This window comes from Bos grunniens, chromosome 15 (genome assembly GCF_055505025.1).
Source record: "Bos grunniens cultivar Pamir isolate PY7600 chromosome 15, Bosgru_T2T1.0, whole genome shotgun sequence".
NCBI classification, from domain to species: Eukaryota; Metazoa; Chordata; class Mammalia; order Artiodactyla; family Bovidae; genus Bos; species Bos grunniens.
In genome coordinates, this window is record NC_141179.1 from 31,369,034 (window position 1) to 31,396,858 (window position 27,825).

General features: G+C 46.6%; 1 protein-coding gene and 1 long non-coding RNA gene across 4 annotated transcripts in view; one reads left to right on the forward strand and one right to left on the reverse strand.

Annotated features, from left to right (window-relative positions):
• The window catches only part of POU2F3 (POU class 2 homeobox 3), an 87,658-nt gene that overhangs the window by 21,164 nt on the left and 38,669 nt on the right, over positions 1-27,825 (forward strand). For 2 of the 3 annotated variants that reach the window (XM_086338309.1, XM_086338311.1), the window contains exon 3: positions 12,168-12,202. The exons of the other annotated variant lie outside the window; for it this stretch is intronic. In XM_086338309.1, the coding sequence (XP_086194435.1) occupies positions 12,168-12,202 (35 nt within the window). The remainder of the gene's footprint in view (positions 1-12,167; positions 12,203-27,825) is intronic. 3 annotated transcript variants of the gene reach the window in all.
• LOC147357604 (uncharacterized) lies at positions 18,520-22,741 on the reverse strand. The gene is made up of 2 exons (XR_015141458.1): positions 22,563-22,741; positions 18,520-20,645 (listed from the first exon to the last, which is right to left on the reverse strand). It is a non-coding gene; the product is annotated as an uncharacterized LOC147357604 (long non-coding RNA).

Consider the following 27,825-nt stretch of genomic DNA (forward strand, 5'->3'; position numbering starts at 1 on the left):
ACGAGTTGTAAGGCGGGAGCATATCTGTGGCAGCTGAAGGAAGTGTGAGTTGTTCTACAAATGTGAGATAGCATCTTCCGTCTAAGCTTTCCCACCGCACACGTGCCCCTTGGAGCCACACAAAGGACATCTGTGTGCCTGTGTGAAGCCCAGAGCCCCGCTGCGTCTATGCAGCGTCTCTTACCAGTCTTAAACCTCTTCCCCTCTCAGAACTCAGGGTGGAGTGGGCTGGGGGCTGGTCTGGAGGAGACCTTTAGGGAACCCCTTGACTGTGGTCAGAAGGCAAGTTCGAGTGTCAGAGCTGGGGTTCTGTTCCTGCTTTGCCTGCATTACCTGTGTGGCTTTCGCTCATCACTCATCCTGTCTGGGACTCAGTCTCCTCACCTGTCAGTGGTGAGTGCAGCACCGGGCGTCTGTGTGATCCCGTTCAGCACAAGAAGTGCTGATAGAAAAACAGCAGCCAAGGCACTTCTCTGATCTGTGCCCAGAACCCTGGGTTTCCTTAACAGAGTTTTTCCTTTCAAGTTGGATTTTTATTGTTTTCCAGGGTCAAGGGATGATGAGTGGAGACTGGGCTGGGGATCCTGGCCCTTTGACCCCATTCCAGGCCAGGGCCCGAGTCCCTAGTCTCTTTTTACGGGAACCTGACACATCTGCCCGCATGCTCCTTCAGCTCCTCTGATCACACTGCCCACTTTGGGCCTCAGTGTGTGGCCAGCAGAAAGTGGGGGTCCCAGGAGTCCCCTCTATAGCTCAGACTGAGAGGAAATGAGGATTCTATTTCCTAAAAAATTAGAAGACCTTGGGGAGGAGCCTTTCATGTATCAAAGAATGACAACAAATTATAAAGGGAAGCCAGAGGAGGCTGGGCCTCCGTTTTAGCAAAGGTGGAGGAGTGGGCACCCTCTGTCCATGGTCACCCGGACCCATGCCCCTGACATCTGTGAGAAGGGCCTGGAGAGCAAGGCTTTGTACAATGGCACAGGTGGAGAAAGTCACTGGGACCTCACAGGCCATGTCACAAGGAAGCCCTTGGCAACACCAGTTGGGTTTACTCTGCCATTCTAGAGAAGAAGCTTTAAATCATGAAAATCTACAGGGAGTCAGAGCTGGAGGGACCCTGGAAGATCTTCCTGTCCTGGGGTAGCAAGTGGGTTTCTTCAGGAGAGCCACTTCTGATCATCGCTGGTGGTCGCTATGCACTGAGTTCAGGAGAAGGAAGTGAATACAGCGGGTCATCAGTGATGTCTGCCCAGGGCATGTCTCCCTCGCTGCACCTTTGCACCTGCTATCCACAGCTGAGACCATTCAGCCGGTGGAGAACTGCAGCTCTGATCTCCCATCCCGTAAGCCAGCATTCTTCCCCCAGCCCATCAAGGTCCTCCCGTGTCCTGTTCTTCAGGTGCCTTCAGGGGCCAGCCTCAGTTTCCTTTGAAACGGAGAAATGCCAAGGCGTTTCTTTGCTCCCACGAAGAAAGTGGCATGAATACAGACAGAATTTTTGGTTATAGTATGTAATGGAAATTGAAAGCTATGGAGATCAAGCAACTTGCCCAAAGTCCAGCAGAAAACAGCCTTTGAAGTAACCCTCGGGCTCAGTTTACCGTGTGTTCTCTGTACAGAACTCTAGCCATTAGGCCACAGTGCCCAGTTCCTTGGAGGAATCTCAAATAACAAAAAAGGTAGGCTTGGTGTCTGTGGGGTCCTGGGAAAAACTGTTTTGACTGGTTAGAATGACTTCACTGGGAAGTCTCTTGGTTTGCTCTGGTGGCTACTGCCCAGGAGGGTCTCCAAAGGTGCTGGTTATTTTAATCATTGCTATCCCAGGAAGTGCCAATACATTGCCACGTAGTCATAAAGTGACAGGGGAAGTCTTACTGGGTTTACCTGGGAGTGGAGCTGGTGAGAAGAGAAGCAGCCCAGAAATGGGAGCGTTTCAGCCTCCTTGCAGAACGCTCCCTGTGTGTTTATCAGGCAAGAGTGAAAAATCCTGCTGGAACAGTTCTCCACTCCTGTGCTTCCACCTCCCTTACCCAGAGAATTGCTCCCCAGGCAAGCTCACACCCCAGTGCTGCCAAAGCATGCAAATCAGTGGGCCTGCAGCACTGTGGCTCAGAGGTGGGAATGCGGAGGGCTGGCCAGCTCCTCCTGTCTCCGTCTCGACAGGGGTCTTTGCAGGTGTCTGGGACTGCTGATCTGGTGTTCACCAGATGCCAGGGAGGAGAGACAGAGATGGAAGTTGCCTTGCCCGCTGTGTTCCTCCTATAGACAGATCCTTGACCTTTCTCACTGGGACTCTGTTGAGTATTACTCCATCCTGGTCTAAGGAGATTCTATCCAGAACCCTGGTGTTCCCCACCGATTCAAGATGCCTTTTACCCTCTTTTCATCACTGACTATACGTGTGTACTCAGTTGTGTCCAACTCTTTGTGACCCCATGGATTGTAGCCCACCAGGCTCCTCTGTCCATGGAATTCTCCAGCCAAGAATACTGGAGTGGATAGCCATTCCCTTCTCCAGGGGATCTTCCCGGCCCAGGGATTGAATCTGGTTCTCCCGCACAGCAGACAGGTTCTTTACCATCTGAGCCCCTCAATTCAAAAACCACTTCTATAACATCTCTGAAATAAGCAGCCTCTGCTTGAGCTCTCTTGACATGAAACCATGGGTTTCACTGCTGGACAATTCCACATTTGACACAATTCTTCCTTATCCTGAGGTGAGCCTGCTTCCTGGCAGCCTCCACCACTGACCCTTGTGGAGCTGGGTTTTAGGAGCTGCAGGTTAAGCCTGCTTCATATCCAAACCAATATTTGGGGAAGAAAGAAAAGTACTCTGACATTTACCTAAGAACATACTATGTACCAGGCATTGGGCCAGGTAGAGCTTTCAAATGTTCCCTCATTGAATTACTTTAAAAAGTTTTATTTTGATAAACTTCAAATATATAGAAAAGAGAAGAAACAGGTTAACGAACAACCATATACCTACCACCTGGATTTAATAACTTAGCATCTTGCCATATCTGTTTCATCCGTTTGGGGAGGGAAATATTTTCTTTTTAACTTTTTATTTCAAACACACCTGAAGGTAGATGCTAAAATGATGAGCCCCCTTATACTTATTGCCTACTGTCAACAACCATCAAGTTTCTGCCATTCATGTCACTGAAGTATTTTCTTACAAACTATAGACATTATAAACATTTCGATCCTAAATATGGCAGTATGTGTCTCTAAGCCATAAAAGACATTTTCCTTCTTGACCACAGTACTGTTATCACACTTAACAAAATGAATCTCTCACATAATTCTTGTGGCCATCCTAGGAAGAAGGGTTGATCTAAGGGCAAGGGTTGATCTTTATTTGTTTGGGCTCCAAAATCACTGCAGATGGTGACTGCAGCCATGAAATTAAAAGACGCTTACTCCTTGGAAGGAAAGTTATGACCAACCTAGATAGCATATTCAAAAGCAGAGACATTACTTTGCCAACAAAGGTCCGTCTAGTCAAGGCTATGGTTTTTCCTGTGGTCATGTATGGATGTGAGAGTTGGACTGTGAAGAAGGCTGAGCGCCGAAGAATTGATGCTTTTGAACTGTGGTGTTGGAGAAGACTCTTGAGAGTCCCTTGGACTGCAAGGAGATCCAACCAGTCCATTCTAAAGGAGATCAGCCCTGGGATTTCTTTGGAAGGAATGATGCTAAAGCTGAAACTCCAGTACTTTGGCCACCTCATGCAAAAAGTTGACTCATTGGAAAAGTCTCTGATGCTGGGAGGGATTGGGGGAAGGAGGAGAAGGGGACGGCAGAGGATGAGATGGCTGGATGGCATTACCGACTCGATGGACATGAGTTTGAGTGAACTCCAGGAGTTGGTGATGGAGAGGGAGGCCTGGAGTGCTGTGATTCATGGGATTGCAATATTCGGACACGACTGAGCGACTGAATTGAACTGAACTGAAGGGCAAGTGTCCTCTTCTCTAGGCTAGATATCCTTTCCTCATTAGATGTGACTTGGAGGCCCCAGTCTTGGTCCTCATGCTCTACAGCCAGTTCATCAGGGTCGCTTTTAGAAAATGGTACCCTGAACTGGGCCTGATGCTCTCAGCAGAGATCTGCATATCTACATGTCTGCTAACATGCAGGTTACCACGCACGTGTAGCACACTCCAGCCAATGTGGGCTTCATGCGTGCATGCACGTGTGCTCAGTCATGCCTGACTCTTTGTGGCCCCGTGTGCTGTAGCCCACCAGGCTTCTCTGTCCGTGGAATTTTCCAGGCGAGAATACTGGAGTGGGTTGTCTTTTCCTCCTCCAGGGGATCTTCCCCACCCAGGGATTGAACCCACATCTCCAGCATTGGCTTTAGTCAACTGAAATGCTCCTTTTTTCCAGTTTCTTTTCCACAGGAAGAACACCAGCCTCCTCTCTCTTCCCCTCCCCACAAGGAACTCCAGTTTGTTTATTTCCAAACATGTCTGCCAATAAACAGAAATGGGAATCTTTTTTTTTTTTTCCGTTGGGATGGGAGAGATATATTGAAGTGAAGTGAAGTGAAAGTCGCTCAGTCGTGTCCGACTCCTTTTGGGTTGGCCAAAAAAGTTCATTTGGGTTTTTCCTTGTAATGAACTTTTTGGCCAATCCTGTATTATATTTCTTTAGGAGGCTGAGTCTCCTTGAGAATGTGAAATATGGAGTATAGATATTTTGATGGTCAGTTATCTTTAATTATGCACCCATGAATTTTTAATCACTGTAGTTACTCGCTGTGATTATTTCTATAGTTTTAGTTTGAGATTGGTTATTGGTTTTGTTGAAAAAACTCTTTGAGGTTTCACATCGTAACCCAGAGTCTTCTGTTTAAGCTTTATTGAAGTGTTACTGGTAAACAAAATTGTAAGATGTCTACAGTGTATATCATGTGATTTGGTATGTGTATATATAGTGAAAGGATTCCCACAGTCTAGTTAATTAACACATCCATCACCTCTATATTTACCTTTTTATCTATGAGACAGAACATTTAAATTCTACCCTCTTAGCAAATTGTAATTGTTCAGTACAGTGTTATTAACTATAGCTACCATGTTATAGACTTCCCTGGTGGCTCAGCAGTAAAAAACCTGCCTGCAAATGCAAGAGACACGGGTTCGACCCGTGGGTCAGGAAGATCCCCTGGAGGAGGAAATGGCAACCCTCTCCAGTTTTCTTCCATGGGAAATTTCATGGGCAGAGGAGCCTGGTGGGCTACAGTCCATGAGGTCACAAAGAGTCAAGACACGACTGAGCAACTAAATAACACCACCACCACCATGGTATACATTAGATCTTCAGACTTGACTCCTCCAATAGCTGAAAGTTTTTATCCTTTTAGCAACTTTTCCCAATTCCCCCCACCCCTCCAGTGTCTGGTAACCCGCTTTCCACTCTCTGACTTTTTTTTTGAGTTTGAGTTTGACTTTTTTTCTTTTGATTCCACATATAAGTGATCTGTGCAGTATTTGCTTGACTTTCTCAGTCTGACTGATTTCACTTAGCATAATGCTCTCAAGGTCAATCCATGTAGCTGCAAATGGCAGAATTTCCTTCTTTCTTGGGGTTGAATAATATTCCACCATACCACATATATATATATATATATACATATATGGCATTTTCTTTACCCATTCATCCACTGATGGGCTATAACTGAAACTGTTTCCTTAACTTGGCTATAGTGAATAATCCTGCGGTGAACAGGGGAATGAAGCTATCTCTTTGATATCCTTTTTTCATTTCCTGTGGATATATACCCAGAGTTAGATTACTGGATCATATGTAGATAGGTTTAAAGGCGGAAAAACATATAATATTAAATTTAAACATAACACTTACCACCTTAATCATTTCTTAATTCAGCCTCCTTTATCTTTTATGTATACAGTTGACTTTTTTAAACCTAAATATAAGGCTTAGATTTATTCCCGTTACATATTATCTTGTTGGTTTTTGCCTTCTATTCAGTTCAGTTCAGTTCAGTCGCTCAGTCATGTCCGACTCTTTGCGACCCCATGAATTGCAGCGCGCCAGGCCTCCCTGTCCATCACCAACTCCCGGAGTTCACTCAGACTCACGTCCAACGAGTCAGTGATGCCATCCAGCCATCTCATCCTCTGTCATCCCCTTCTCCTCCTGCTCCCAATCCCTCCCAGCATCAGAGTCTTTTCCAATGAGTCAACTCTTCGCATCAGGTGACCAAGGTATTGGAGTTTCAGCTTTAGCATCAGTCCTTCCAATGAATGCCCAGGACTGATTTCCTTCAGAATGGGCTGGTTGGATCTCCTTGCAGTCCAACGGACTCTCAAGAGTCTTCTCTCCCATTCAGGTCACCACAGAGCACTGAGTAAAGTTCCCTGTGCTGTACAGTAGGTTCGCATTCAGTTCAGTTCAGTCGCTTGGTCGTGTCCAACTCTTTGAGACCCCATGGACTGCAGCAGGCCAGGCTTCCCTGTCCAGCACCAACTCCCGGAGCTTACTCAAACTCATGTCTATCGAGTCAGTGATGCCATCCAACCAGCTCATCCTCTGTCGACCCCTTCTCCTCCCGCCTTCAATCTTTCCCAGCATCAGGGTCTTTATAGTGAGTCAGTTCTTCACATCAGGTAGCCAAATTATTGGCGTTTCAGCTTCAGCATCAGTCCTTCCAATGAATATTCAGGATTGATTTCCTTTAGGATAGACTGGCTGGATGTCCTTGCTGTCTAAGAGACTCTCAAGAGTCTTCTCCAACACCACAGTTCAAAAGCATCAAGTCTTTGGTGTTCAGCTTTCTTCACAGTCCAACTCTCACATCCATACATGACCACTGTAAAAATCATAGCCTTGACTAGATGGACCTTTGTTGGCAAAGAAATGTCTCTGCTTTTTAACATGCTATCTAGGTTGGTCATAACTTTTCTTCCAAGGAGTAAGCGTCTTTTAATTTCATGGCTGCAATCACCATCTGCAGTGATTTTGGAGCCCCCCAGAATAAAGTCTGTCACTGTTTCCACTGTTTCCCCATCTATTTCCCATGAAGTGATGGGACCAGATGCCATGATCTTAGTTTTCTGAATGTTGAGCTGTAAGCCAACTTTTTCACTCTCCTCTTTCACTTTCATCAAGAGGCTGTTTAGTTCCTCTTCACTTTCTGCCATAAGGGTGGTGTCATCTGCATATCTGAGGTTATTGATATGTCTCCTGGCAATCTTGATTCCAGCCTGTTCTTCTTCCAGCCCAGCGTTTCTCATGATGTACTCTGCATATTATTTAAATAAGCAGGGTGACAATATACAGCCTTGACGTACTCCTTTTCCTATTTGGAACTGGTCTGTTGTTTCATGTCCAGTTCTATTCAGATCAGATCAGATCAGATCAGTCGCTCAGTCATGTCCGACTCTTTGCAACCCCAAGAATCGCAGCACGCCAGGCCTCCCTGTCCATCACCAACTCCCGGAGTTCACTGAGACTCATGTCCATCGAGTCAGTGATGCCCTCCAGCCATCTCATCCTCTGTCGTCCCCTTCTCCTCCTGCCCCCAATCCCTCCCAGCATCAGAGTCTTTTCCAATGAGTCAACTCTTCGCATGAGGTGGCCAAAGTACTGGAGTTTCAGCTTTAGCATCATTCCTTCCAAAGAAATCCCAGGGCTGATCTCCTTCAGAATGGACTGGTTGGATCTCCTTGCAGTCCAAGGGACTCTCAAGAGTCTTCTCCAACACCACAGTTCTATTAGAATCAACCAAAATATTTTCTAATCCTGATTACATCATCCAGCTTTCTGAATTAATTTTGCTTCCTGCTTTAAATCACCTCCAAATTTGATCAGCATCTATCCTGCTTACTTCCTAAACTATTGATTATAGCCTAATACTTGATTCCCTCTGTGTTGGACTCTGGGCACAGTGAGTTTATTAGGAAAACTGAATGAGTGTAGGAGTTGAGAGATCTAAGCTTTAGTCTGAAATCAGAGTCTCTGAGGCTGTGTGACCACCACAAGGTGCTTCCCTCTGAGGCTGGACTTCAGTATCCTTCCAACTCTAAAATAATGCAGTGGTCCTTCTGGGCGTCTGTCCTGCTTTGTTTTTTCCTACAAGTGACTGCCATCTTCCAAGAGCTTGTATAATAGAATGTGTTCAGATTTCTGCAGGTGGAGGGACCCGTGATTTCTTAGATCTGAATAGAAGATCCATTTCAGTTGCAGTTTCTGAGTTATTTGGATCAGTTAAACATGCATTCATTCAGCTCCTACTATGCGTTAAATGCTGTTAAAGGCTCTCAGAGTACAAAAATGAGTAAGAAGAAATAACCCTGGCCTCTAGGAGCTCACAATTTCATGAGGAAAACAGACACACAAAGCATTGACTCTAAAATATGTGGCAGGACTTTCCTGGCGATCCAGTGGTTTAGAATCTGCCCCAGAGCAACTAAGCCCATGGGCCACAACTCCTGAGCCCACGTGCCACAGCCAGAGCCTGTGCTCCACAGCAAGAGAAGCCGCCGTAGTGAAAAGTCCACGTACCACCACTAGCATAGCCTCAGCTCGCCACAGCTAGAGAGAGCCTGTGCACAGCAACATCCCAGCGCAGCCAAAACTAAATGTATTTTTTAAATATCTGGTTGTGCCGGGTATCAATTCAAAACCCAAGTCCTTCTAACCACCTCCACGGCTGCCCTTCTGTCCTGTGCAGTGCCCTCTCTCACCTGACCCACTGCATGGCCTCCCTTCCCCCTTACTTATCCCTACAGCTGATTACCACAGGTTTATTTATTTTTGGCCATGCCACATGACATACAGGATCTTCCCCAACCAGGGATGGAACCCATGCCCACTGCAGTTGGAGCATAGAGTCTTAATTATTGGACCACCAGGGAAGTCCCTGATCACCGCAGGTTTAAGCACTGAAGTCAGTTCATGTAACTCCTCTGCTCAAAACCCTCTGATCACTTCCCAGCGTCCTTGGCATGAAAGCCAAAGTCTTCGGCATGACCTGCCTTCCAGAGCCACGTCATCTTGCCCTGGGCCACACCCATCCCCTGCTCTCCAGCCCTACTGGTCTCATCACTGTTCCTCAACAGGCAAGCCTGTTCTTGCCTCACACAGGCCTCAATCCCTCTGTCTAGAATGATCTTCCCAGACCACCCTGATCATGAACAGCCTCTGACACTCTTCTCCTGACCATTACTACTGCTTTCCATAGTAACTCTTTCTAAATGAAATTGTGTATTTGTTTTCTTATTCCTTTTATGTCTCTTCAACTAGAAAAGAAGCTCTGTGTGGCCAGGGACTTCATCTGGTTTTCCAGCATGATATTTCAAGTGCCTAGAACAGTGCTTGGTATATAGAGTGTATTTTGTGGAATGAATGAATTTGTTCACATTTTAAAATTACCCCCTTACAAGGCTACATTTACAGTGTCATGAAAGAATATATTTTTTTTAATACGAAAGCAATTTTATCTTTAAGTCTAGCCTCTGCACACACTATTTTCAGTCCTTGGGCCCTTCCCATCTTAGCTCCCCTCTCAGATTAGCTTAATTAAACTCAAAATTGGACTGCTATTCAAAGATGACTTCCTGTCTCACCTATTTCCTCTTTCTCGGAATCCCATAGCCCTTAACCTCTACTGTCATCTTGCCAGCCCAGCTGCTCTCGGGGATGCTTCACAACCTATCAGGCAGGCAAGGGCCAAGCTTATCTATCATTTAGAGCAGAGCAGAGGGAAGGGGGCTTCAGTTAAAGCTCCAGAGGATTCTTTTGGACCCCATTCATTCATCTATCAGGTGCTTCTTGAGCCTCTGACCAATGTTAGGAACTACAGTGGTCTTTGAGGACAAAAGGGGTGTCATCCTTCTAGTTTTCAAGGAATTCATAGACCAGAGGGAGAGAGAGACATGCAGACAAGAAAAGGAGTTCCATGACATGTGCCATAGGGCTGGTAGAGAGGGGAGGGGGACCAACTTTGTAAAAGGGAACAGTGCATGGAGGCCTGGAAACGGGAGGGGTGTGACATGTTTGGACGTGTGGATCTTTCCATGTGACTGGAGCACAGGGTATCTGGGAGGGAGGAAGGCGAGATCATGAGAGCGGAAGACAGAGCAGGGAAGGTAGGCAGAAGCCAGATCATACGGGGAATTATTTATCACACTAAGAAATTTGGACTTCATTCCAAAGCTATTGAGGAACCAATGGAAAGCAGAATTTTTTTTTAATTAAAAATAACTGTGTTGGTACAAAGTGATAACCATCGTCTGAGCCTTCAGTGAGTCATAGTATAATCAGATCAGATCAGATCAGATCAGTCTCTCAGTCGTGTCCGACTCTTTGCGACCCCATGAATCGCAGCACGCCAGGCCTCCCTCTCCATCACCAACTCCCGGAGTTCACTCAGACTCACGTCCATCGAGTCAGTGATGCCATCCAGCCATCTCATCCTCTGTCGTCCCCTTCTCTTCCTGCCCCCAATCCCTCCCAGCATCAGAGTCTTTTCCAATGAGTCAACTCTTCGCATGAGGTGGCCAAAGTACTGGAGTTTCAGCTTTAGCATCATTCCTTCCAAAGAAATCCCAGGGCTGATCTCCTTCAGAATGGACTGGTTGGATCTCCTGCAACATCAAAGATTGTTGATCACAGATCACCATGACAAATATAATAATAATGAAAAAGTTTCAAATATGTGGAGGATTACCAGAATGTGATAAACCTGAATATACATTATTACATAATGTCATTGTGTTCAGGTTTCCTTTTTTCCTCGGGCTGACCAAGCCAAAGCCAGATGTGAACCCTCTGCATTTGTGGCAAATCTGTTGATGAGGACAGAGTTCACAATTGTACTCAATTCACTTTATGTAGAGAGAAAGCAGAAGAATTTTCTAATTGAAAGGTCTGAATTCATTCACATGTTCATTTATTCATTCATTCAACTAATATAATATTTAAAAATTTTTTTTAATTTTATTTATTTATTATTGGCTATATGTAGAATCTTTATTGTGGCTCAGGCTTAGTTATCCCATGCATGTGGGATCCCTGACCAGGGATTGAACCCACATCGCCTGCTTGGTAAGGCAGATTCTTAACCACTGGATGACCAGGGAAGTCCCAACCAAAATATAATTTGAACTCCTGTTATGTACTAAGCCCAGTGCTAGGCTCTGGGTGTATGGCATTTAATATCATTTTCTTGCCATTATAGAGCCAGTTATCCATGGGGCTCAAAGGAAGATTGTTTGGCAGCTCCTGCCCTGAGGAGGTATATGAGTAGGAAACTTAATTTTAGCAAAGAATGGAAGCATTTTTCTAATAATAGGTATATGTTTAAGCAGATTTTGGTATGTCCATAAATGGAATATTATGTAGCCATTAAAAATTATCTTTGCAAGCATAGGAGAAAGATTTATGATGTGTCTTAATGGTGTAGGAGAAAGATTTATGATGCTCACTAGAAAAAGCAGAGTAAAAATCTGTACAGAGTGGTATATATCAATTAGGAAAAGCAAGCATAAAAAGGTCATGAAATATACAAAAATAGTCATTGTAGCTCTTCGCAAATTGATTTTTTCTGCTACTTTTTCTATATCAAAAATTTTTTTCTATTAAGCATACCTTTAATTTTTCAACCAAACATTTACTATAAAGGGAAAAAGACGAATAAAACAAAGAATGAAAGTTGGGGGACAGGTGGTAGAAACAGGGGTGACAGTCGTTTACCTGACATGATTTAGATCCCATCAACCCTGGAGGGCTGGGATAGTGGAGGGACTTCTTGCCTTCGGGCAGTTCCTTTAGGATCCATGGCTGGTCATCCCTTGCTTTTCCAGAAAGCCTGTGTCAGAACTTCTGTCTGAGGACATCTGGCAGAAGCATTCTGGTATGGCAAGTTCTAATCCCAGTTAGATTCTAGATGACCTTGGACAAGTCAGTCTCCCCTTTCCTTGTCTGGTTACTCCCTTCTTGAAGAAAAATTTTTCAAAGACTGTCCCAGGAAACAGAATAAACAGGAAGAGTCTGGCCACAGGGCAGGCAAGTGTACTTTTTCAAAATAAAGAGAAGCTCATCCTGACATCCTATTTCCCTTTAACTTTCAGTCTCTTCCAATCTTGCTAGCTATTAATATTTTCTTTTTTTTTTTTTATCTTTTTCAGGAAATGATCGAAATGGCTTAGATTTCAACAGGCAGGTAAGGACATTCAGAAGAAAAATTTATTCTATAAATTTTAGGGGTCATTCATACTATGTCAAGTGTGGGGACACAAAGAAGATTAAGGGAAGTGTTCAAGGGTGTTTATTTGTAGATTCATCACTCTCAGGATTGGTAGGGGTATTTCAAGAGCTTTTGCAAGCCCCATCTGCTGAATTGGCAGGCAAATTCTTTACCACTAAGCCACCTGGGAAGAAGACAAAAGGGTGGGCTTCAGTTAAAGACACATCTAGGTAAACTACGAGGAAGGACTTGCAGCCAATGAGCTTTATCAAACACTGGAAGAGCTACCAAAGGAAGGAGGCTGTGGAGTAAGCTTCTCTCTCAAGGTCTTTAAAAATAAGACAAGGACTTCCCTGGTGCCTAAGATCCAGTGCCTAGGACTCTGAGTACCCAATGCAGGAGTCCCAGGTTCCATCCCTGGTCAAGGAACTAGATCCCACATGCTGCAACTACAGATCTTCAACTAGGATCCTGTGTGCCCCAGCTAAGCCCCAGCTCAGCCAGATAAATAAGTATTTATTGAAAAAAAAAAAAAAAAGATGAGACAGATTCTCAACTAAGGGATAGTTTGGCCAGGTGTGTTTCCAGGGCAGGAGGATGGAGGATATGCCTGAGGATTCTGTGACCCTGAAGGAGCCCTCCGTGGTTGGGGTGTGGCCCGTTGCCTGTTCTTTCTGAGCTTCGTGGCCCTTGGATGAGGGCGTCTCACAGTCCCTTGGATGAGATGCGCAGGGAGTAGCCCATCCACACCAAGACGGCGGCACTAGCCCAGCCTGGAGGTGGCCCGCTCCACAGGCCTGGTGGGTTTGGCTGCCTGTGTGATCTGTTTGAAGCTGGGGAAAACCTTGCACTTAGGTCAAGGGTGGGGGCAGCCCCTCTGGTCCCAGCAGCCTACCGAGAGGCCCCTGATCCTTTGAACTTCTGTAGGGATAAGGTTTCCTCACCAGTTGGGAGAAAGTTTCCGGGTTTCTGTCAGGGGAGGACCTCACTGGAGTTTGCTTCTCTTGGATAAGCCTCATCAGGGCAGAAAGGAGGGCAATCCCACCCTTCCCTGGGAAGGGTTTCTGCATTTCTCATTAAAGACAAGAACAAACACAAGAGATTTTTTCCTTTTTTTTTTTCTTTCGGTGCACAGGCTTCTCTATTTGTGTTACGCAGGCTCCAGAGTGTGTGGGCTCAGTAGTTGTAGCATGAGGGTTAGCTGTTCCATGGCGTGTGGGATCTTAGTTCCCTGACCACAATTCGAACCTGCATCCCCTGCATTGCAACATGGATTCCTAATCACTGGACCACCAGAAAAGTCCCACAAGAGACCTTTTCTTTAGAGGGGTGGGAATTTTGGAGTAAGAGAGGCTCTGCTGGTCACGCTCCTTTACACACTTAGACTGGCATTCACCTCTGTGCACAAACACACACATCCACACCCTCCCTAAGAATCCACCTGGCTCCTTCTCATTCTGCCTTTCAGATGCCATCAGATACCAGCACCCACACCCTCACATTCACACCAGCTCACCTGTGGACCTGCAGGTGGGCACTAGAATTTCTCAGGTCCCTAAATTGATAGTGATACCCTCGAGCTTCATGACGAGGGAAGTAAACCAACATTTGCAGACACTCAGGCAGTAGGCAAGGAGCTTCTGGCACTTCGTCTCATTTGATCCTCACTATTCTCACCTTACTTGGTAAGGAAATCGCTTCCCAGGCAGCCCCACCTGATTTGGGGAAGGGTTTGAGAGGTTAAGTAATTTGCCAAAGGTCATGCACATTGGTTAACTGGCAGAGCCAGGACTTGAACCCACATCTCCTTGACTCCTAAGCTCATTTTTCCCATGATGCCTTGCAGCACCCTCCTCCCCAGTCCCTCAATTCCCCTCTCCCTGAAAATGCACACCGTCCTTAGGGAGAGGCCTGGGAGCCAGCAGCTGAGTGTGACCTCACCGTGACTAACCTGGAGGAAGTGGGAGGTGGAGGGAGCTGGGAGGGGAAGAAACAGTGTTGTGTAGGAGTCGTCTTTGTGTCTGATACCGAGAAGGGTTGGCGGACACGGGAAAGCAAAGGCTAAGCCGCCGCCTTTGGTGAAGCTACGGTTGGAAGACCCCAAGCCAGTTGGTGCCATGGGTAATTGCAGCCAGGCTCTGGGTACACTGCCCGCCATCTTGAGGTTGCATGAACAAGGGATGTTTACTCATCAGGAAGTTTCGTGCTGAGCCTGTTAACTTCCTGATCCCAGGAAAGCAGCCTGAGCCTGTTTGGGAGATAATAGTGAGCTGACCCAGAAGCAGGGCCACCCCTAAGTCCCTCGGAAAGATTAATTCAGAGCTGGAAGGCGACAGGACAAGGCCAGATCCCTGGACGGGGAGTCCGAGGTCCTGAGGGCCAGTGCTCTTGCACCGTACACAATCCTCTCCTTTCTGGGCCTCAGTGTCCTCATGAATAAGAGAAAGATGTTTGCATAACATGGTCGCCAAAGCCCCTGCAGTCTGTATGTTATGGTCCCCTCAATTTTCTCATGCCATATTCTGTTTGGTTATGCTTCCACATTCCTTTCATGTTTTTCTTTGAAGAGAAACAGGGAAAAGAGTGTCCATTTCTTTACCCTGAGCTGTAGAGAGTGAAGAGAAAATGTCACATGAAATCTTTCCAGCCTTTATGATCTCGTGTCATCCAGAGAAAAGCATTTTTCTGAAATTTAAGGGGCAGAGACAGAAGGCCCCAGCAGGCTAGATCTGGGGCTAACCATTCATTCTTTGAATACTTAATCATTCCTAAGGGTTAGATAGAGGGTGTCATTTGTAAGATGATAAATTGCCAACGAACTCTGTAGGCAATTCTGTTAAGACAGAAGAGCGCTGAGCTCTGAGATACTGCACAAGGACGTCACCATAGAGATGGTGTCCGAAGCGGGTGACAAGGGAAGAGTATGGGATTTGACTGGCAGAGAGGAGCAACAAGAATATTCTTGTTGCTGTGAAAGTAGAGCCTCACCACGTAAAAGGGAACTATGCGAAGGTCAGCATGGGGTGTGACGGTGGGAGATGAGGCTGGACAGACTGTGTAGAGCTTTGAATGCCCAGCAAAGAAGTCTGGATCTATCCCATGGACAGGAGGGAAGCCACTAGGCTTTTTCAAACAAAACTAGTTTCACTTAATGGAAGAGCATCAGAAGTGGGTATGGGTGAGGAGGGAGGAAGGATGAACGGACTGATGTGAGAGCGGCCAGCGGGATGCTGCTGAAGCAGGAGGAAGTGGGCAGTGCCAAGGAGTGGGATTAAGCACACAGACAAAGAGCCAGATGGCCTGCATTAGAGTCCTGGGCTTTGCACTGCTTGGCATTGTGACCTTGTACAAATTCTTCAACTTCTATATTTCTCTGGGGAGAATACTGGTACCTGTCTCACAGGACTGTTGTGAGTGTGTGTACATTAGTGTACCTCTTTGACAATGTCTAGAATATATATATACTGTATGCTGCTGCTGCTAAGTCGCCTCAGTCGTGTCCGACTCTGTGCGACCCCATAGACGGAAGCCCAAGAGGCTCCCCCGTCCCTTGGATTCTCCAGGCAAGAACACTGGAGTGGGTTGCCATTTCCTTCTCCAATGCATGAAAGTGAAAAGTGAAAGGGAAGTCGCTCAGTCGTGTCTGACTCTTAGCGACCCCATGGACTACAGCCTACCAGGCTCCTCCACCCATGGGATTTTCCAGGCAAGAGTACTGGAGTGGGTTGTCATTGCCTTCTCCAGGGGATCTTCCCAACCCAGGGCAAAATAGAGTCCAATTTGGGAGAGATTTCTGGTATACAATCAGGAGGATTTGGGCAACAAATTGGAGATGGACAGCAAAGGAAGGGGAAAGGTCTGGCACAATTCTTGTGTTTCTGGCTTCGATGCTAAACATTAGTGGGGCTGCGATCAGAGATCAAGAGGATTGGAGGTCCAGTCAGTTTGTTCAGATGATAGGAGGAGGAAGAAAGGCAGATAATGGTCTATAGGTGCTCAATACATGATGAGAAACTCAGATCTAGAGCGAGCAGACAGGTCAGGATGCATACTGAGGAGTCTCCATTGAATGGTGTTAATCCTAGCAATGGGAAGGAGTGAGGTCACCTTGGGAGGTGGTGCAGACTGGGATGAGAATCCAGAGAAGACCTGGAGAGAAGGAACATGTCAGGGACAGGCTGATGAACAGGTACCCATAGATGAGACTAAGAAGGAGTGGTGAAAGGGATGGATGGAGAACCACACCCACAAAGGAAAGATTTTCACAAAGGTGGGGACAACAGATAGCATCAGAGTGCACAGAGATGTTGTACAGCCCCAGCTGGGAAGTGGCCATGGTCTGGCAGTGAGGTGAATGGTGCTGGTCTCATCATGGCATCGTGATGAGAACAGATGCCAGGTTGCTATGGGGTGCAGGGGAGGGGACGAGGGGTTAGGACATGATGGAGATGAGGACTACAGAATTCCCTTCCAAGGAGTGGGATGATGAAGAGATGGAGATGTTGGCCAAAGATGGAGACAGTGTGAAGAGAAGTTTTGGGGGGATGAGGGAGGCTTTGGGGGGCTGTGGGCCTGGGGAGAGATGGGAGATGCAGTAGAGGAGACAGAAGAAGGAGAACATGGATGGAAGATTTAGCCTAGAAGAGGGGGGTGGGGGGAAGGGCTAAGCACCCTGCCAGTGAGTTCAGGAGCCCAAGGGACAGCCTTCCAGTCCTGGAGTTTCTCTACTTCCACTTCCTGCTCTTTGGACCTGCAGCTAACTTCAGAAGAACTTTAGGAAGTATTATTGACTCACAGGGCTTGGAGAGCCCACAGTGACACAGGCACCCCTGGGCAGCCTGGCGCTGCTCTGTGCTGATGGCTTCTGGGTCCCTCATCAATCCAGGGCCATGGTTGTCCATCAGAACTATCAGCATGGCGTCTCCACCTGTGCTGTGGAATGCTGTCTGGCCAGAAGACTTCACAAAAGCTCTCTGAAGCCAGAAGAGAGTCTGAAGCAGGTTGGCAGGTATCTTTGTCTCTGAGCATCCTGCCCCCAAAGCTGACAGCCAGCTACCTGGGGTTCTGTCTCAGCCCCAGGCCTGGCAGTATTCTCAACTCACCTGCTCCTACAACAGGAGGCACTTCCTTTCTGGCTCAGCTGGTAAAGAATTCACCTGCAATGTGGGAGACCTGGGTTCGATCCCTGGGTTAGGAAGATCCCCTGGAGAAGGGAAAGGCTACCCACTCCAGTATTCTGGCTTAGAGAATTCCATGGACTGTATACTCCATGGAGTTGCAGAGTTGGACATGACTGAGTGTCTTTCACTTTCACTAAGCCACTTGAGTAGTAATTGGGCTTCCCTGGTTGCTCAGATGGTAAAGCGTCTGTCTGCAATGTGGGAGACCTGGGTTCGATTGTTGGGTCGGGAAGATCCCCTGGAGAAGGAAATGGCAATGCACTCCAGTACTCTTGCCTGGAAAATCCCATGGACAGAGGAGCCTGCTGGGTTATTGTCCATGGGTTTGCAAAGAGTCAGACACGACCGAGCGACTTCACTTTCACTTTCCATGATGGAGGCAGGACCAGGCTCTCAAGCTGGGGCTTCAAGGTCTGCAGTGAAGACATAGTGAGTCTTCTCTGGGGCACCCAAGGAGGGCTGGCCCCACTGTAGCTGAGCACCAGAGGGTGAGGGAGGGAATTAATTGACCACGTTTGACCATTTAGTCCCACAAACCTGTGCCTAGCTGGGTAGTGAGGAGGAGTCAGAGAAGGGTAGAACGAGGTCCCTGCCCACAAGAGCTCCCAGTTGGTGGGAAGAAAACACAGTGGAAGATGCAGGGGGAGAGAAGGGAGAGAGGGGGGGTGCCCTGCATTATACTAATGCCAGTGGGCTGATTCAGGGAGTCTCAGAAAGAGCTAGAGCATAGGGATAGCACTAGGGATAGAGCTAGGGATAGGGGGCCCAATAAGCTGGAGGGAGACTCTGAGACCTCCTTGTGAAAGACCTCGGAGGATGAGAGTTAGGATTGTGAAAGTCTTGATCCTCTGAGGCTTGTTTCCGTCTGCGGCAGAATCCAGCTTCTGGTCCTGTACTTCCAGGTGGATGCAGGATTGTTGATGGTGGATGGGCAGACTAAGGGAACAGATTGAGGAGCCAGCCAACTACATTTTGCTCAACCCTAAGCAGTAAGGTTGGGTTTTAGTATGTTGACCTATGACATCCCTCTTTTTCCCCCGCCCAGGTACCAAAGCAATTGAAAAACACAGATGCAGGAGTCAGACAGATAGAGCTGCAAGGAAGACATGATTGTTTGTTTTTAACTCAGTGTGCTTTTATTGCCAAAAGAAAGTGAAAGTTTTACCCTAGGAAACATTGCTATAAAAATCATTTAACAACAAAATTATAAAGACAGAGTAATGACAAAGATAGTGGTAAATTCTATCAGAGAGCTTAGATGGACAAAATATATATAGTGAACATCAATACATCTCTCTTATTTCTTTGTCAAACAAGAGAAGAAGCACAACAATACAGTATTACTTTTAGGTAATATCCTTTATAAAGGTACAATTTATTTAAAAGGATTGCACTTAAACAATAGGCCAGAACTTATTTTCAATTAACTGGTTGGGGGACATGGTTCTGATGTGTTGCCATAATGGACTTTCAAAGACCTTGCTCCAGAACCAAATATATCCACCCAGCACACATAGAGTTGGTGGAGAACAGACTTTAAAGTACCCTCCTAGCCAACAGGCAGGTCCCAGAAGGGACCAAGTCACACATATCCATTTCATTCTAAACCTGTGCTTCTCAGCCTTATCAGATACAATATCCCTTGTAACAGGGTGCTATAAAACCCCCTTAATATGCTAGAATGAAACTTACAGAAAACATACCTAAAAATCAGTAGGATACTCTAATTTGGATAATGATTCAAAGGAGAATGAAAAAAAAGTAAATAATATATATTTCAGCAAGTAAATCCTCGTGAAGACTCCCCCGGAAGGTTTGATGAGATAATATGATGTTTATATGAATGGGACAGACACAAGTGCAGACTGATATTGGTATGCTATGCTGGCAGCTCAAAAGCCATGATTTTCCAAAATGTTAAGCAAACTCTTGATAAACTTCCAAACAAAGTAAAATATAATCTTTCTTCAATTTATGCAGAAAATGGCATCCCAGAAAAAGGCAATGCATATTAAAAGTGTGCAAAAAGTACAGTGTGCCTGCCTAAAAACTGGAATTGGGGACTTCCCTAGCAGTCCAGGGGTTAAGACCCACACTTCCAATCTTCCAATGCAGGGGACGTGGGTTCAATCACTGGTTGGGTTCGATCCCTGATTGGGAAACTAAGATGCCACCTGCTGCATGGAGCAGTCAAACGGAAAAATAAAAACTCTGGAATTGGGTTCTAGGCTCGTGTGATTATAGGCAGGCTATTTACTGACGCAAGTGACTGATGGGTATTTGAAAGCCAAATACAAGTTGTACAGAACACAAACAAGTGTTTCTTGGCTATTACCGTCTTCTGCATCACAGGATGTCTAGAATGTCTGTCCTCTGCTTGGTAAATGCAAACAGAACCTCCTAGTTATTAAGACAGAAAAACCACCACACAGATATCAGAGGATGGCCTTTAGCTTTGCTCTCACCGCCGCCCCGCCCCACGGCGAGGACAGCTGCTGGCTTAGGCTCACCCGGGACACAGGCCTCCTACAGGAGGTGGAGGGCACGGTGTTCCTGTGGCTATGATCCTTCCACACAGAAAGGCGAGACAGTGAAATATGGAGGCTCCCCAGCACTGGGAAAACGTACCCCAAGTAACACACACAAACCTGCCCTCAGAGAACTCGCTTGCTATTCCACAGGGAGACAAGTCTGAAAAGTACCTTAAAATGTCAGAACAAGGGGTTTGTAAACCAGTGCAGCCTGAACAGGGACTAAGCTGGGCCTGTGGAGTCACAAGGTAGACGGAGGACAGAATTCTGAGGCAGGAGATGGTTGGTGAGACAGAAGGACTCCTTTCTCCAAAGTGATTCCCCCGTCATAGTCAAGATAATGTAACAGTAGAAATATTTATTAGTAGTAAATATTTATTATTATTAAATGATAATAAATCCTGCCTGTGCACAGGTGCTGAGTGCAATGTGCTTCGTTTTTATTGTTCCTTTTATTACTTAGAACACTCCTGTGAGGTCTTTGGGATCATTCCAATTCCACAGATTAGAAAACTGAGGCGCTGAAAGGTTAAGGAATTTTCCCAACATCACTTCATCCAGAAGTACGGAATTTAAGGCTAGACCAGCCAAACTCCAGACTGCATGCTTCTTCTGCTCCACGGCCCTTCTTGTCTGGGAGGAGGTGGTCCCATGTAGTTGAGCCAATTGTCTGTATTGGTCAACCTCCCCGTGTTTCACTGTCCTCACCTGAAGATGAGAACAGTCATCAGGCCTCCTTTCCAGGCATGTTGTAAGGGTTAATTACAGTTAAGACACAGAATAGGCTCTGACATACAGTCATTGACCAATAAACATTAGCTGCTATTATTTCTGATGAATGAGAACCCATAATTTTCTCTTCCCCTTCTCTCCCTGGGTGGCTGCTCTGCCAAACTTGCACCAGTTTAGATGGGCTGCCAGTGCTACTAGAAGGAAATTTTTTTCTGAGATGCACAATCTTTCCATCTAAGCTTCCCCCTATCCAACCCTAGCTTGGATGGGAAGCAACTGATGAGTGTCTTTGCTTTTGGAGAGGTGGGAATTTGTCCTTTGCCAATCATGCTCTGCTGTTTGGCCTGAGGCTCAGATGTCAATGGTCTCCTGTTCGTGGCCTGGGCAGCAGCCTCAGTATTTAGATGGATTGAGCCTTATTTAGAACAGGACTGTGAGGAGCAGGTAGGAACAGGAGCAGCCAGGGTTCTCAGGAGGCTGGTCCTGGGACACCCTGGTTGACCTTAGAGCCGCCACCACCACCACGAAGCCCCTCTAGGGCACTGGGTGTGGGGCCAGCTCGTTCCGGCTGCAGCAATGGCACAAGCCCACGGGTGCCTCTAGATGGGGAGTGGGAGACCGAACATTCCTCTCCACTCATGTGTGGGGTGGAGAGCAGAGAGGACACAAGAGGAGAAGGAAAGCATCAGACCTTCTCCCCGATTCCGCGGGGATCCAAAAGAGGGCTTTCTTTGGAGATTTGAATGAGTTGCCTTTGATAGGTCTACATTCTGGTAAGGAAGGGCCAGTTTGTCCCCCTCTCGTGTAGGAGTCTTTTTGGAGCAGGAGTCTTGAAAAAGAAGCTGGATTTGGCTCGAATGGCATAAGAAATTAATACCATCCTGAGCTGAAAGGCAGTAGGCCATGCCTTCCATAAGCAGTATCTCATTGGAACCTCACAGCAACCCAGAGGGATAGCTTTTAGAATTCCCAATTTACAGATGAGAAAACGGAGTCCAGAAAGGTCAAGAGACTTTCCTGGATTCAAACCGTGAATGATGGAATGTGCCAGGCACTTTACCTAAAGTTCTATCTTATTTGATATTACTTAATCCTTACGACAGCCAGGTGAGGTAAGCGTGATTATTCCCATTATACAGCTGGGGTAACTATAACTCAGAGCGGTTAAGTAATTTATCCAGGGTGGAGCTCAGATGTGCAGCAGGCCTGTCTGACCCTACCCTGTGGCAGGCTGTTTTTGAGACAGAGAGATCCTGCGAAGCAACGAGCCCTAACGTTGCACAGAGCCCCCCGCCTGTAGTCTGCAGGGTACTTTTCCACAGGTCCCCAGCCCTCGTGCTCAGACCGCAGACCTCTCGCGGCCAGGGCTTGCCAGCCTGCATGACAGAGATGCTATCTGCAGGCTCGGGGAAGGCTGCCAGGGAAGGGGTGGGGTGAAGCAGGGTTCCCACCCAGAGGGTTCCCCTGCCCCGAGAGGAGGAGTGCCTCCCCGGCCTGTGCGTGAGAAGGGTGCAGGGAGGAGACGACTGTTTGCCTGTGTGTGTGCCCACAGGGCAGGGGGTGGGACCTGGCTTCTCTGTGCCCCCAGTCGGAGGGCTGTCGAGGCAACTCTAGTACCCAGAAGATTCTCCTAGAATCACTGCTGCGGCAGAAAATAAACTTTTCCACCTCAAACTTCCCTCTCCTGGTCTAGCCCGAGAGTGGCTTCAGAGGCCGGGCTCAGGGCTCAGGCGCTGTGGCCTTGTTCAATTCCCTACCCCATTAAGCCAACAGTTTGACTCTCACAACAGCTATTAAACAAGCATCATTATTCTCAATGAACAAGGGAAACTTCGGCTTAAAATGGTAAAGTGACTTCACTTAAGTGGCAGAGCCAGGGCTTATTCCACTTACCTTTATTCAGTGTTTACTTGATCATATGCGCTGTGTCCATTACTGGCCTCCTGTCTCCAATTCCAGCTTATTCTACTAACTGGCTGCCCCCTTCACCCCCATCACCCCTCTGGCCTCTGCTGCTTGTGTCCAGATCCCATGTCAAGACTCCCTTCCCTCCTCCCTGCGAGGCCGCTAAAATCCCCTCGGCTTCCAACGCCCAAGGATTCACATCCTGTTTTGTTTCTCTGTCTTGGCAGCCCCTCCCCTGCACTGGCATCTGTAACATTTTCTCCCCAGACACTGCTGGCATGGACTGCTGCAGGGCGTCTGGTTCTAGGCTTACAAGTGGCAGTGCAGTGGTCAGAGATCCAGCCCTGCGATCACACAGACCGGGATGTGAATCTTGGCTCTGCCACCAGGAGCTGGGGTCACTCACCCTTCCCAAGCCTCAGTTTCTCCCTCTGTAAAATGCGGGGAAATAATAGCATCAACCTCACAGCATTGTTAGGATGAGGATTGAAAGAGATCTTGAGCGTAAGCTGTCTGGGATATAGTAAGTGCTCAATAAACTGGCTGTTGTTGCTGTTGCCACAGTTGATTCTCGCTGCCCTGTTTCACATCAGCCTGCTCCAACTCTGCTCTTGGGAGGCACTGAAGGCCCAAGGTTCACCATTTTCCAGATGATAGTTCCATTCAGATTCCCCCAACTGCAGGCCTTTTTCTGGGTGCCCTAACCTGTGCCCTTGTGCCTGACTCAGCCCGTTCCTAGAGGAATAATAAGAAAAATATGCCAGACTCAGTTGGTGCCAGGTAAACACAGGCATGCCTCTCCATACCTGAGAGGGTGGTTCCTAAAATGTTGTACGTAAGTTAAAGTTTTATCAACTAAATTTAATTTTTTTGCACCAAGAGCCTGCTATTTAAAGCAATATTATGCTCAATCTTTTTAGAGACTATAAAGAATGCCCTTTTACGATGAATTAAAGCAAACATCATCCATAGGATTTGCTTAAAGTAAGTTCTGTATTAATTTGGCTTTTTCCCGATGACATCTTCTCAAAGAAAGTGTGTGATCCTAACCAGGTAATGTTTAAACTTGACCCCATCAGAGTGGACGGGACTCATCTGAGAGCTTGGAAGTGGGTTTTGCGGGCCAGTTGGGGAGCTGGTAAACTGAAGCCCAGAAAGATTAGAACACCCAGTCCCTGGGGGTAAACGCTGATGCCTGCTGGGGCCAGTGGTGGAAGGCTTCTGTGCCCCCTGTCTGGGGCTGGGACTCTCAGAGATGTGGCTGCTAGGGTACAAGCCCCCAGGCCAGACAGAAAAAGTTAACACCACTCTGGCTAGAGGGAAGCCATGCAGCTGCCCAAAGGCATGGAGTCCCTTTCTCTCTGAAGTGAACCAGAACCAACTTCCTTTTTGAGAATTTGGTGCTTCCCCTTATGCTGGCCGGGCAGTGCAGAGGAGTACAGCTTCCTGGCTTCGGGGCACTCCCCAGCCTGGCCAGGCCCATGGCCTCTGAGAGACAGACACTCTTCCCGCATAAAGCAGGTGGGGAGTAGCAGGATCTGAGGTTTGGGACTTGGCTGAGAATCTAGCCACTCAGCCAGGGTCCATCTAACCTCACAGGAGACCTCCAGGCCCTCTTCTTCCCAGGTCCTAAGGGCTTCTAAGTACCACCCAGAAATGATCCTCTTTAAAATAAGGAAGTGTCCTCAAGATAGGGAGGAACAGAGGAAGAGGCAGCATCTAGACTCTGTTGCTTTTTAATTTTTTAAATTTATTTTATTTTTGGCTACACCGAGTCTTTGTTTCTGCACACGGGCTTTCTCTGGTTGCAGCGAGCGGGAGCTACTCTTCCTTGTGGCACTCGGGCTTCTCATGGTGGAGGCTTCTCTTGTTGCAGAGCGTGGGCTCTAGGGTGCATGGGTTTCAGCATTTGTGGTGTGTGAGCTCAGTAGTCATGGCTCCCAGGCTCTAGAGCACAGACAAGACTCAATAGTTATAGCGCACTGGCTTCACTCTGCGGCTTGTGGGATCTTCCCAGCAGGGGTCAGACCAGTGTCCCCCTGCATTGGCAGGCCGATTCGTAACCACTGGACCACCAGGGAGGTCCTCAACTGTTCTGAATGAGCCCTACCCGCACACCGCCAACCCCCTCACCGCCTCATCCTCACTTTCCATCACCCTGCCATTTATCTTTCCAAACTCAGCTCAGATGTCTTCTTCTTCAGGTAGCCTTCCAGAAGATGGGAAATATTTGAGGAAAGAGTCTGTATTGTATTGATTCCAGTAAAGCAGTGCCTAGCACAGAGCAGACGTTCAGTACGTGTTTCTTAAATAAATGGACTGATGGATAGCTGTGATGAACCTATCCACCCGTCCCTCCATCCTAGTGCCAAGGATCCCACCTCTCTGCTTTTCAGGGCCTTCTGCTCCTCATGCTGCTCTGCTCCCTGTCATCATTCTCTCAGCCAGCGATTCTCAGAAACACACCCGTCCTCCCAGGGCGGTGAGCTTGCTGGGTGTCTGCACATAGCGTGTACAGTGGGCTCCTTCCAGTCCACTCTGGTAAATATTTCCCAACTCCACTGCTTTACTGGCTGGGTCCCAGGAGCTATTGGCTGAGGCATCTCAGCTGTTTGCTCAGTGGGTGCTGGGTGCCAGGGCCTACCCTCTAGGCATCCGGGGTCTGCATATAGGACTCTGGCCAACCTGGCTGTCTAAACTCTTTGAGGTTGAGAGTTCAGTCCCAAGCTACATATCCCAAGCCAGAGGAGGCCCCTTACAAACGCCCCTTAACGGAGGACAGGGCTGAACTTCTTCTCCTAGGACTGCCCTCTCCTGGCCATTTCAATAGGAAGTGTGGTTGAGGGTAACCAGTGACCCCTGACAGCACTGTGACTATATTTTTCATTAGCTGTAGAGACAAATTTGGGTTGCATTTCTAACTCCGGAGTGAGTCAGAGACAAATAGACCCTTAGGGCAAAAGGGTCCCTTAGGTCATTTGTCCCCTGTATCCAGAAGGGTTCCACAGATCTCTGCTGTCTGGCACCAAGGCTTTATTCTTCTTTTCTCCTATCCCGTCTGTGGATACACTTATTTATTCATAATACAACATTTTACGACTAAGTTTTCACCATCTGCATTAGAATTTTAAAAAAATATTTACTTATTTATTTGGCTATACCGGGTCTTAGTTGCAGCATGTGGGATTTAGTTCCCTGATCAGGGATTGAAACCAGGCCCTCCACATTAGGAGTGCAGAGTCTTAGCCACTGGACCACCAGGGAATTTCCTGCAGTGACATTTTAAAAGAATAAAACATAGCAAATTTTTATACAGTTAAATATGTTCAATTTAAACAGTCTGAGAGTTTGCATTTTGGGGTATTAAAATATCAGTTTCATGTAATGAAGTGATGACTTGAGTAGGTGATACTGGTTACTTCAATGTTCTTAGTTGACAAAAGAACACTCTCTGAACTCTGCCAAAAAAAATTAATTAATTAAAATTTACTTGTCAGGAGTCTCAAAACCAGCATAAGCCTCAAAACCAGCTTAAGCTACCTCCTGGAGCAACGTTCTTCTGCCGACATCTCTGACAGAAGGCCCCTGGCCCCACACCTCTGGCCAGAGCTCTCCCAGGAATTCGGGACTCACTTCCCAGAATGCAGTTCACTGCAGGGTTCAGCAGATTGCGATGTTAGGACATTCTTTCCCCTGAGGCCCCATCCACTCTCTGTGGCGGTCACCTGTGGTCATCACTCCACGTGCTCCAGGCCCTAACTCCGTCCACTTTAGTTGACAGCCCTTCAGTATTTGAGAAGAGCTCTCACCCCTCATCCTGCCACCTACACCAGGGCTCCCTCGTGGCTCAGATGGTAAAGAATCTGCCTGCAATGTGGGAGACCTGGGTTTGATCCCTGGGTCAGGAAGATCGCCTGGAGAAGGGAATGGCAACCCACTCCAGCATTCTTGCCTGGAGAATTCCATGGACAGAGGAACCTGGCGGGCTACAGTCCAAGGAGTCGCAAAGAGTGAGACATGACTGAGCAACTAACACAATACAACAACTCACCTCTCAATCTTCCCCTTTCCATGTAAACATCCAGAATTCCTTCAGCAAAGTCATATAGAGGTTTCTAATTACCTTACTTAAAGCAGTCACACACAAAGTGCATGAATGCTTTCTTGTAGAAACATTGTTCCTTGTTGAGCTTCGGCCCTCTTTGCAGAGAGAATTTCTCTTATCAATATGGTGTGTATGTGTCTAAGAACCTTCTCTCCACTCATACGTGGATATGGGAACAAATGGAAATTATAAATATTTGTGGAGTTTTAAAAATGCATGTATATGTACATATGTAGGTAGGTATAAATTATAAAGTGTGTATTCCTTTGTGAATTTGTTTTGAAATTTAAAAATAAGATTTGTAGATTGCCCCTGGGTGTTACACATAGGGTCGATTATGATTATTGTTAATGACTGCATGCCATTCTGTTGTTTCAGTGTAATTTTACTGTTCTATTACCCTACCAATGGACATTAGGTTGCTTCAGCTATTTTTGTTCAATGCTGTGACAAACCCTTTGAATTTGTTTCTGCCTTCATGCCTTTCACCCTCTTTAGGTATAGTATCCACAAGTGTACAACATTTAATACTCAGACGACATCTGGCTAGGCCAGAGCACCTTGGATGATTTATTCATTATCCATTTACTCATTCAACAAAATTTAATTGAGCAAGTGCTGTATCTTTGTTGTATCTTGATTCCAGCCGTTACAAGCCCAGATAAGGCAGTGGCAGGCCTGTCCAGGTGGAACTTGCATGGTTAAGTAGGGGATCCTCATTCCACACTCTGCTGCATTAGAATAGTACAGCCTATCCTACAGATTTTTTATTTTTATTTTTTTCTTTAAATTTTGCTGGACTGTGGTTGATTTACAATGTTGTGTTAGTTTCAGGTGTACATCAAAGTGATTCGGTTATACATATACATATACTCATTCTTTTTCAGATTCTTTTCTCATATAGGTTGTCATGGCATATTGAGTAGAGTTCCCTGAGCTATACAGTAGTCTACAGATTATTTAAAAGATAATTATATCACACTTTCAATTTACATGGTCTTAAGTGTCAGTTAACACCTCTCAAGTCTTCTTGAAAAAATTACAAACTGCTGCCTCAACTTGTGCAGTTAATTTTCATATTCTAAGTAAAGGATTTTTATATTTCCTCTTATGCTTTATCTTATTACTTTGTTCCCTTCCTTGCAT